Here is a 10,000-nt window from a genome sequence, read left to right as displayed (position 1 = left end):
AGGAGGTGAAGGAAGAAGAGGAGGTGAAGGAAGAAGAGGAGGTGAAGGAAGAAGAGGAGGTGAAGGAGGAAGAGGAGGTGAAGGAGGAAGAGGAGGTGAAGGAGGAAGAGGAGGGTGAAGGGAGGAAGAGGAGGTGAAGGAGGAAGAGGTGGAGGAAGAGGAGGTGGAGGAAGAAGAGGAGGTGAAGGAGGAAGAGGAGGTGGAGGAAGAAGAGGGGAGGTGAAGGAGGAAGAGGAGGTGGAGGAAGAAGAGGAGGTGAAGGAGGAAGAGGAGGTGAAGGAAGAAGAGGAGGTGAAGGAAGAAGAGGAGGTGAAGAGAGAAGAGGAGGGGAAGGAAGAAGAGGAGGTGAAGGAGGAAGAGGAGGTGAAGGAGGAAGAGGAGGTGATGGAGGAAAAGGAGGTGAAGGAGGAAGAGGAGGTGAAGGAGGAAGAGGAGGTGAAGGAGGAAGAGGAGGTGAAGGAGGAAGAGGAGGTGAAGGAGGAAGAGGGGGTGAAGGAGAAAGAGGATTTGAAGGAGGAGGAAGAGGAGGTGAAGGAGGAGGAGGAGGTGAAGGAGGAAGAGGAGGTGGAGGAGGAAGAGGAGGTGTGAAGGGGGAAGAGGAGGTGGAGGAGTAAGAGGAGGAGGTGGAGGAGGAAGAGGAGGTGGAGGAGGAAGAGGAGGTGGAGGAGGAAGAGGAGGTGGAGGAGGAAGAGGAGGTGGAGGAGGAAGAGGAGGTGGAGGAGGAAGAGGAGGTGGAGGAGGAAGAGGAGGTGGAGGAGGAAGAGGAGGAAGAGGGAGGAGGAGGAGGAGGAGGTGAAAGAGGAAGAGGACGACGACGACGAAGAGGAAGAGGAGGTGGAAGGAGGGAGAGGAGGTGGAAGGAGGAGGGGAGAGGGGGCGGGAAGGAGGAGGTGGAGGAGGCGGAAGGAGGAGGTGGAGAGGGGGCGAAGGGAGGAGGAGGAGAGGTGGAGGAAGGAAGAGGAGGAGGAGTGGAGGAGGAAGAGGAGGAGGAGGGGGCGGAGGAGGAGGGGGAGGAGGGAGGAGGGAGGAGGAGGAGGGGGAGGAGGAGGAGGAGGGAAGAGGAGGAGGAGGGGAGGGAGGAGAAGGAGGGGGAGGAGGGAGAGGGAGGGAGGAGGAGGGGGAGGGGGAGGAGGAAGAGGAAGAGGAGAACGGGGAAGAGGAAGGAGGAAAAATAGGAAACATGTAACGGGAAAGGGAGAGGGAGGGAGGAAGAGGAGGACGGGAGGAGGAAAGGGAGGGAGGAGGACGACGACGAGGAGGGAGAGGGAGGAGGAGGACGACGAGGAGGGAGAGGGAGGAGGAGGACGACGAGGGAGGAGGAGGGAGGAGGAGGAGGAGGAGGAGGAGGAGGAGGACGACGACGACGACGAAGAAGGAGAGGGGGCGGAAGGAGGGGAGAGGGGGCGGAAGGAGGAGGGGGAGAGGGGGCGGAAGGAGGAGGGGGGAGAGGGGGCGGAAGGAGGAGGGGAGAGGGGGCGAGAAGGAGGAGGGGGAGGAGAGGCAGGGAGGAGGAGGAGGGGGGGGGGGAGAGGGAGGGAGGAGGAGAGGGGGGGAGGGAGGCGGGCAGGGAGAGGGGAGGAGGAGGAAGAGGAAGAGGAGAACGGGGAGGGAGAGGGAGGAGGAGGAGGAGGAGGAGGAGAGGGGGGAGGGAGAGGGGAGAGGGAGAGGGAGAGGGAGAGAGGAGGAGTTGAAAGAACAGGGAGAGGGAAGAGGAGTTGAAAGAACAGGGAGAGGGAAGAGGAGTTGAAAGAACAGGCAGAGGGAAGAAGAGTTGATAGAACAGGGAGAGGGAAGAGGAGGAGTTGAAAGAACAGGGAGAGGGAAGAGGAGTTGAAAGAACAGGGAGAGGGAAGAGGAGGAGTTGAAAGAACAGGGAGAGGGAAGAAGAGTTGAGAGAACAGGCAGAGGGAAGAAGAGTTGATAGAACAGGGAGAGGGAAGAGGAGGAGTTGAAAGAACAGGGAGAGGGAGGGAAAAAATCAGAAAACATGCAAAAGAAGCAGGGGGTAGAGGGAGGGGGAAGGGGAAGGGGAAGGGGAGTAGGAGGAGGAGGAAGAGAAGGAGGAAGGAGGTGGATGAAGAATAGGAAGAGAAGGAGGAAGGAGGTGGATGAAGAAGAGGAAGAGAAGGAGGAAGGAGGTGGATGAAGAAGTGGAAGAGAAGGTGGAAGGAGGTGGATGAAGAAGAGGAAGAGAAGGAGGAAGATGGTGGATGAAGAAGAGGAAGAGAAGGAGGAAGGAGGTGGATGAAGAAGAGGAAGAGAAGGAGGAAGGAGGTGGATGAAGAAGAGGAAGAGAAGGAGGAAGGAGGTGGATGAAGAAGAGGAAGAGAAGGAGGAAGGAGGTGGATGAAGAAGAGGAAGAAGGGAGGGAAAAAATCAGGAAACATGTAAACCAAACACAAACAAGGAAGGAAGGGGGTACTTAAAGGTAGATACAGAATGAAGAATAATAAAACCACGTAAAAAGAGTACAAAAAAGCATTAAAAAAATACAAATAATAAGTCACGGGACAAACCACACAAAGCTTCAGTGACAAAGAATAAACACACAAATATGGGGAGGGGGAGAAAAAAAGCACAAGAGACGATGGCTACGACAAAAATAAAATCAAGAGATACAAAAAACTATCACGGAGTAGAGGGGAAGAGGGAGAGGAGGAAGGGATCTATGACAATTATGGGGATTTCCCCATTACTGTCTTCGCCGTCTCCCCATGGAAATCTGAACAAGGGCGCGGGCACAGGCCAAGATCAGAGAGAGGATGGAATAGCAGAAAAAGGGTCGGTCGGTCGGTCGGTCTCGGTCTCTCCTTCCTTTGTACCTGTGTTGTGTCTCCATCTCTCCCCTTTAGGCCCATTCCCCTTTCCCACTTCCTCCCCCACACCCTGCTCCCTTTCCACTCTCAATCCCTCATCCACCCATTCACTCCACTCCCTCCCTCCCTCATCCCCTCACTCCCTCCCTTCCTCACTCTTTCCCTCACCCCCTCACTCACTCCCTCATCCTCTCACTCCACTCCCTCATTCACTCACTAATTCACTCCTTTCCCCTCTCCTTCTCTCCTTCCCTCCCTCCCTCGGGACGGAAGCCCCCGAGACGGCCCGAGACAAAAGGCTATCAGAAATGAGTGAGTCTCGAGCCTCTTTTTGCGCCTCCCGCCTCCCCCCTCCCCCCTCCTCCCCCACAGCGGCCGCCAATGGCCGTCCATACCTCTTGTGGCGCAGTCGGCTCGCACGTGGGCCTCCTTCCTCTTACCTGAAAGGAGGAAAAAGTATCGGTTAAATAATGGCATGTCGACGAGAAATTTCAAATTACCAACGATATGTACATGGAAATAAATGCATATCCATTATACCCTCACTAGAAAGCTAATTACTAACACTAATTACCTCGCCCACTGAAATCTCACCGCGGAAACAAAGCCCCACGGGGAGACTCACCGATGCCATTCGTCAATATCAGTGAAAGGCTCATCAACCACAAGCCCCGGTGGACACCAACGCACTGGCTGGCCGACCTCGCCCTTCGGAGATAAATACTCCACATAAATACCTCAAAAAATACTTCCCTCACCACCATTCCAGACCAGGAAGAAAGCGGCAATCACGCGTCAACCTCTCGCACCCAACGCCACTCAAACACACACGCAAGCAAGCCAGCAAGATACCGAGCAAGCACGCAAGCAAGCAAGCAAGCAAGCACCCCGAGCCCCGCAGCAGCAGCAAATGGCTCGTTCCGCGTCGGGCATTTCCGCCACCAGACTCGCTCTTTTTTTCGCCTCACGCACGCCCGGGAGATCGAACCCGATTACTAATCAGCCCGGCCCATTCATTCATTCGTCGGGCGCCGGGACAGCTACAGACACACGTACGCCAATAACGCCCAGACTTATGAAGGAAACACGACGCCCAAAGTCTGCCTAGGGTCGCTTCCTCAGGTAAGGCTGCCACTGCCACCGTCCCAGTGGTCACTTTCGCTTCGAGTCATTCCGTTTCAGGGGCAGAGGGAGGAGGAGGAGAGAGAGGAAGGAGAGGGGATGAGGACGAGGAGGAGAAAGAGGAAGAGGGAGGAGGGGATAGAAGAGGAAGAGGGAGGAGGGGATAGAAGAGGAAAATGAGGAGGAGGAGGAAAAAGAGGAGGAAGGGAGAGGGAGCAAGAACAGGAGCAACAGGACAGACAGAGGCAGCAGAAGTAGGAGAGAACGGCGCTACTCGCGCAGTAATGACAAGGCGACGGCTGGCCAGGAGAAAATACTAAACAGGGTTTCCGCTCTCTTGGAAAGGCGGGGGAGCAGGGGAGAGGAGGGCGGGGGAGCAGGGAGAGGAGGGCGGGGAGCAGGGGAGAGGAGGGGCGGAGGAGCAGGGGAGAGGAGGGCGGGGGAGCAGGGAGAGGAGGGCGGGGGAGCAGGGAGAGGAGGGCGGGAAGCAGGGGAGAGAGGGCGGGGAGCAGGGGAGAGGAGGGCGGGCAGGGGAGAGGAGGCGGGGAAGCAGGGGAGAGGAGGGGCGGGGGAGCAGGGGAGAGGAGGGCGGGGAGCAGGGGAGAGGAGGGCGGGGGAGCAGGGGAGAGGAGGGCGGAGGAGCAGGGGAGAGGAGGGCGGGGGAGCAGAAGAGGTGGGTGAGGGAGCGGGGGAGAAGGTGAGTGGAGGGCGCGGAGAAAAAAGAAAGGGAAGCGGCGGCGACAAGAGGGAGACGAGGAAACACCAGCGGTGATAAAGGGGGAAGACACTGGTCAAAAAAGAAATAAACAGGAACTAGAACATACGGAATAAAGAGCAAAAGACAAAATGAAGAGATGGGGAGTAACGATAGATATAGATTTAGATAGACAAATAAATGGATAAACATAGATGGAAAGGTTCAATAAATAAATAAATAAATAAATAAATAAGTAAATAAATAAACAAACAAATTAACAAATAAATAAATGGGTAACAAGAAACCAACTAGAAGGCGGCGAAAAAGAAAGCACAAAGGAAAAGAGAAAAGAAAATAAGTAAACGAAAGGCTGCAAACAGGAAAAGAGAGAGAAAAGGAAAAGGGAGAGGGAGGGAGGGAGGGGAAGAGAGAGGAAAGGGAGAGGGAAAAGGAGAGGGAAAAGGAGGGAAGGAAGGGAGGGAGGGAGGGAGGGAGGGAGGGAGGGAGGGAGGGAGGGAGGGAGAGAGAGAGAGAGAGAGAGAGAGAGAGAGAGAGAGAGAGAGAGAGAGAGAGAGAGAGAGAGAGAGAGAGAGAGAGAGAGAGAGAGAAATATATATAAGAAAAGCAAAGGCTGCAAACAGGAAAACAGAGAGGGAAAGGGAAAAGGAAAGGCAGGGATAGAGGGGGATGGGAGAGAGGGACCGAGAGAGTGAAAGAGAAAGAGAAAGAAAAAGAGAAAGAAAGAGAAAATAAGAAAAAAAGAAAAAGTGAGAGAGAAAAGAAAGAAAGAAAGAGAAAGAAAGAAAGAGAGCAAGAACGAGAAAAAGAAAAAGAAAGAAAAATTAAAAACGAGAGAAAGAATGAGAGAGGACAAGAGGATGCGGAGAACATGCAGGCCCCGGCAAGATAAATAGCAAGGAGAAACCCGGTGCTTTAAAGGGCAAACCCCCGTCAGGCATCTGCCCTCGTCCGGTCCTCGCTATCGGTGCTATGCGCCCCCTGCTCGCTCCCTCCGGCGCCTGCCGCTGCGGGGGAATTCGTTGCATCCTTGTTATCACATTCGGCAACTTTTTTAGCATTCCCACGGCCAGTCACCATCGTTGCCACCATCATTTTCATCGCCATCATCGTGTTACTCGCTGCCAATCACTATCACAAAACTCCCCTCCATCATTACCATCCACCAACAGCCTCCATTCCACACCGCCACCAATGTGATTCACTATCACTACCATCAACCACAGCCATTCATAATCGACATCATCTTTACCACCGCCACCATTCACCACCAACCACCACCGCCATCACCACCACCTCATCACAGGCGCAGAAGGCCCCGGCTGGTTGGCCGAGTCCTTGCATCACCACCGCCGGGCGCCGACTCGTCAGCCTGGGCTCCGGCCCCGCGCCCCCACCTGCCTCTACCTGTTATCTGACCCGCTAGATGCAACCATCCTAACCTATACTCTTGAACACCGCCTCACACTTGCAGTACACTCACACTTACGCTTACACTCAGGCTCATGCCCATACACTCACATGCACACGCATCTACATATACATGTACGCGTATATGTATATGTGCATACTCACAGTCACCCCCCCCCCCACAAACACACACACCAATACAACGTCTAAGCCTACTCCTCCCTCTCTCATCCGGTCGTTTACCCAGCTTTCCACTGTCCCTATTCCTAACAGGAAAGTTGCCAACATGTCTGTCTGTCTGTCTATATGTCTGTCTACCTGTCACTCATACAAACCATCAGGGAAGGGGCATGGATTCTTCCTCTGTCTCTCCCCCAGAACAAGCGCACATTAACAAACTACAACACACAACTACATACACCACTCATTACTCATACATGCTGACATACAGACGTACACACGCACACTAACAACAACAACAACAACAACAGAGACCCAGCACACAAGCGCCCGCACTCCATCCACATCCATCCCACCACCCGGCCAAGATCCCCCTGACCGACCTTCCGCCGACCTCCTCCACCACGCCGCGAGCCACACCGTCATGCACTCGCGCTGACGTAACAACCACGCCACCCCCGTCCCATATACTCCTCCTCCGCCACCAACAGATCCACCTACACCGACAACTCTACCTTCACCTACATCTCCACCTCCACCTACATCTCCACCTCCACTTCCACCTACACCTCCACATCTTGGTCTTCCACTTCCACCGCTTCTTTCACTTTCACATCCACCGCTTGCCTCGAAGATTTCCCTCCACTCGCTTCGACCTTCCGCCGTCTACCTTCTACCTCCTGGACTTAGATTTACACCAAGATTTCCACTTCTACCCCCCCCCCCCACGTCCACGTCCACGTCCACGTCCACGTCCACGTCCACGTCCACGTCCACGTCCACGTCCACGTCCACGTCCACCCTGAATTCTTTTGTAGATTAAACCCCCCACCACCACCACTCCACCCTCCGCCACCGCAAAGCACAAGGACGCCTTTCCTGCTTGGCGGGGTGGATGCTGTTGCCTCACGCGGTCGCTCCAACGGAGGGGAGGGGGAGGGGGAGGGGGCGGGGGACATTTCATCTCCCTCTTACTTTCAAAACGGCAACTTGCAAGCACTGTAAATCGGGCGCGGTAATCGCTCTAGTGACCGCAAGCAAGCTATGTGATTGCGCTTTAAAAAAGAGAGAGGGGAAGAGAAACCATGAAAGATAAAGAGCCCGGAAGCAAGAGAGAAAGAAGGAGGGAAAGAGGAAGGAAGGGAGAGGGAGAGGGAGAGGGAGAGGGAGAGGGAGAGGGAGGGAGAGGGAGAGGGAGAGGGAGAGGGAGAGAGAGAGAGAGAGAGAGAGAGAGAGAGAGAGAGAGAGAGAGAGAGAGAGAGAGAGAGAGAGGGAGAGGGAGAGGGAGAGGGAGAGGGAGAGGGAGAGGGAGAGGGAGAGAGAGAGAGAGAGAGAGAGAGAGAGAGAGAGAGAGAGAGAGAGAGAGAGAGAGAGAGAGAGAGAGAGAGGGAGAGAGAGAGGGGGAGAGAGAGGGGGGGGGAGAGAGAGGGGAGAGAGGGGGAGGGGAGAGAGGGAGGGAGGGAGGAGAGGGGGAGAGAGGGGAGAGGGAGGGAGGGGGAGGGCGGGAGGGTGAGAGGGAGAGGGAGGGGGAGAGGGAGGGAGGGGGAGGGAGAGGGAGGGGGAGAGAGGGAGGGAGGGAGGGGAGAGAGGGAGAGGGAGGAGGGGGAGAGGGAGAGGGAGAGAGGGAGAGGGAGGGAGGGAGAGGGAGTGAGTGAAATGGAAAAAAAAGATAAAAGATAAAAGGGAGAGAGAGACGGAGAACAACATGAACCCTTCCGTTTTTTCTCTGTAATATTAAACTCCAGCAACGTGTGAATAGGCGGCCCACAAAGCATTTGTTGCAAGAATAGAATGGGACAGAGGATAATAGGAAATAGTAGAAGGTTGAGGGGAAAATGGGGGAGGGGAAATTAGAGAATATAGAAAATTTAAAAATGATAATGAGATCAGAAGAGAATGACAAAAACCGAAATGCGGCAGGATAAAAGATGGAGGAGAGGAGGACAAGAGCGAGAAAGAGGAATATGAATAAGAGTAATAGGAGGAACAGGAGGAGGAGGAGAAGGAGGAAAAGGAAGGCGAATCGAAGGAACAGGAAGAGGTACAGAAGGAATAGGAACATGAATAGAAACAAGAGGAAGAGGAGGAGAGGTAGGAGGAAGAGGAGGAGAGGTAGGAGGAAGAGGAGGAGAGGTAGGAGGAAGAGGAGAGGTAGGAGGAAGAGGAGGAGAGGTAGGAGGAAGAGGAGGAGAGGTAGGAGGAAGAGGAGGAGAGGTAGGAGGAAGAGGAGGAGAGGTAGGAGGGAAGAGGGGGAGAGGTGAGGAAGAGGAAGAGACGGAGAGGTGAGGAAGAGGAGGAGAGAAGGAGGAAGAGGAGGAGAGGTAGGAGGAAGAGGAGGAGAGGTAGGAGGAAGAGGAGGAGAGGTAGGAGGAAGAGTAAGGAGAGAGGTAGAGAAAGAGGAGGAGGAGGGGTGGTGGTGGTGGTGGTAGGAGGAAGGGGGGGAAGAGAAGGAGGAGGAGGAAAGGGGGGAAGAGGAGTTAGAGGAGGAGGAGGAGGAAAGGGGGGAAGAGGAGTTGGAGGAGGGAGGGGAGGAGGAAGGGGAAGAGGAGGAGGAAGGGGAAGAGGAGCAGGAAGGGGAAGGGGAGGAAGGGGGAAGAGGAGGAGGGAGGAAAGGGGGAAGAGGAGGAGGAGGAGGAAAGGGGGAAGAGGAGGAGGAGGAGGAAGAAGGGAAGGGGGGAAGAGGAGGTGGGGGAGGAGGAGGAGGAGGAGGAGTAGAATGAGGAAGGGGGAAGAGGAGGAGGAAGGGGAAGAGGGGGAGGAAGGGAGAAAAGGAGGAGGAAGGGGGAAGAGGGGGAGGAGGAGGGAAAAGGGGGAAGAGGAGGAGGAGGAAAGGGAAGAAGGGGGAAGAGGAGGGAGGAGGAAAGGGAAGAAGAGGAGGGGAGGAAAAGGGGGAAGACGAGGGAAGAGGAGGGAGGAAAGGGGGAAGAGGAGAAGGAGGAAGGAAAAGGGGGAAGAGAGGAGGAGGAAAGGGGGAAGGAGGAGGAGGAAAGGGGGAAGAGGAGAAGAGGAGGAGGAAAAGGGGGAAAGAGGAGAAGGAGGAGGAGGAAAGGGGGGAAGAGGAGAAGGAGGAGGAGGAGGGGGAGGAGGAGGAAGAGGAGGAGGAGGAGGAGGAGGAGGAGGAGGAGGAGGAGGAGAACGAGAGAGAGAAAACGTTCCGACCGAGGCAACTGTGTCACGCTGTGGGGAGGGCGGGAGGGCGGAGCCGATGACAGGGGAGGGTGGAGGGAGGGAGAGAGGGGGAGGGCCCGGCCGCCGCCGCCACAACCAACCAAAGCCGTATTTAAGGTAAGCGAGACTCGTATTACACACAAACAGGGAGTTCACGGTGGTTCCAGAGGTGTTACGTCTGTGGGCGTCACAGCGGCAGTGGGCGTGCGGGCGCCGATACGTAGGCGGGCTGTGCAGTGTGTGGGTGGAGGAAGTAGGGGAGGTAGGAGAGGTGTACGCGGGATGGGGAGGGGCAAGGAAAGGACGGAAGGGGGAGGGGGAAGGGAGGAGTGGGAGAGGCAAGGAAGATGAGGGGAGGGGGCAGGGAGGGGACCAGAGAGGAGGGAGGACAGAGGGGAGGGAAGGGAAGGGTCGTGTGGCGAGGTAAAGGATGCGTGACCCTCCAACACAGGTGGCTCCAAAATCTACACTGTGGCAACGTCGCATCCACCCGCCACTGTACTCCACTCCTCCCCGCGACCCCCTTCCCCGTACCATTCGTCTTCACTACCCACTCTACATCTTTATTCCCCTCTTCTCTCTCTCTCTG

The 10,000-nt window shown here is 55.6% G+C and overlaps 1 protein-coding gene across 1 annotated transcript in view; it reads right to left on the bottom strand.

The window, feature by feature from the left end:
* Positions 1–10,000, bottom strand: part of LOC113825716 (eukaryotic translation initiation factor 4 gamma 1) — a gene marked incomplete in the record, with an annotated part of 212,391 nt that overhangs the window by 173,837 nt on the left and 28,554 nt on the right. The window contains 1 exon segment of the mRNA XM_070117467.1: positions 3,212–3,256. Within this exon segment, the coding sequence (XP_069973568.1) occupies positions 3,212–3,256 (45 nt within the window).

Source organism: Penaeus vannamei, chromosome 40 (genome assembly GCF_042767895.1).
Source record: "Penaeus vannamei isolate JL-2024 chromosome 40, ASM4276789v1, whole genome shotgun sequence".
NCBI classification, from domain to species: domain Eukaryota; kingdom Metazoa; phylum Arthropoda; class Malacostraca; order Decapoda; family Penaeidae; genus Penaeus; species Penaeus vannamei.
This window is presented reverse-complemented; position numbering and strand designations above follow the sequence as displayed.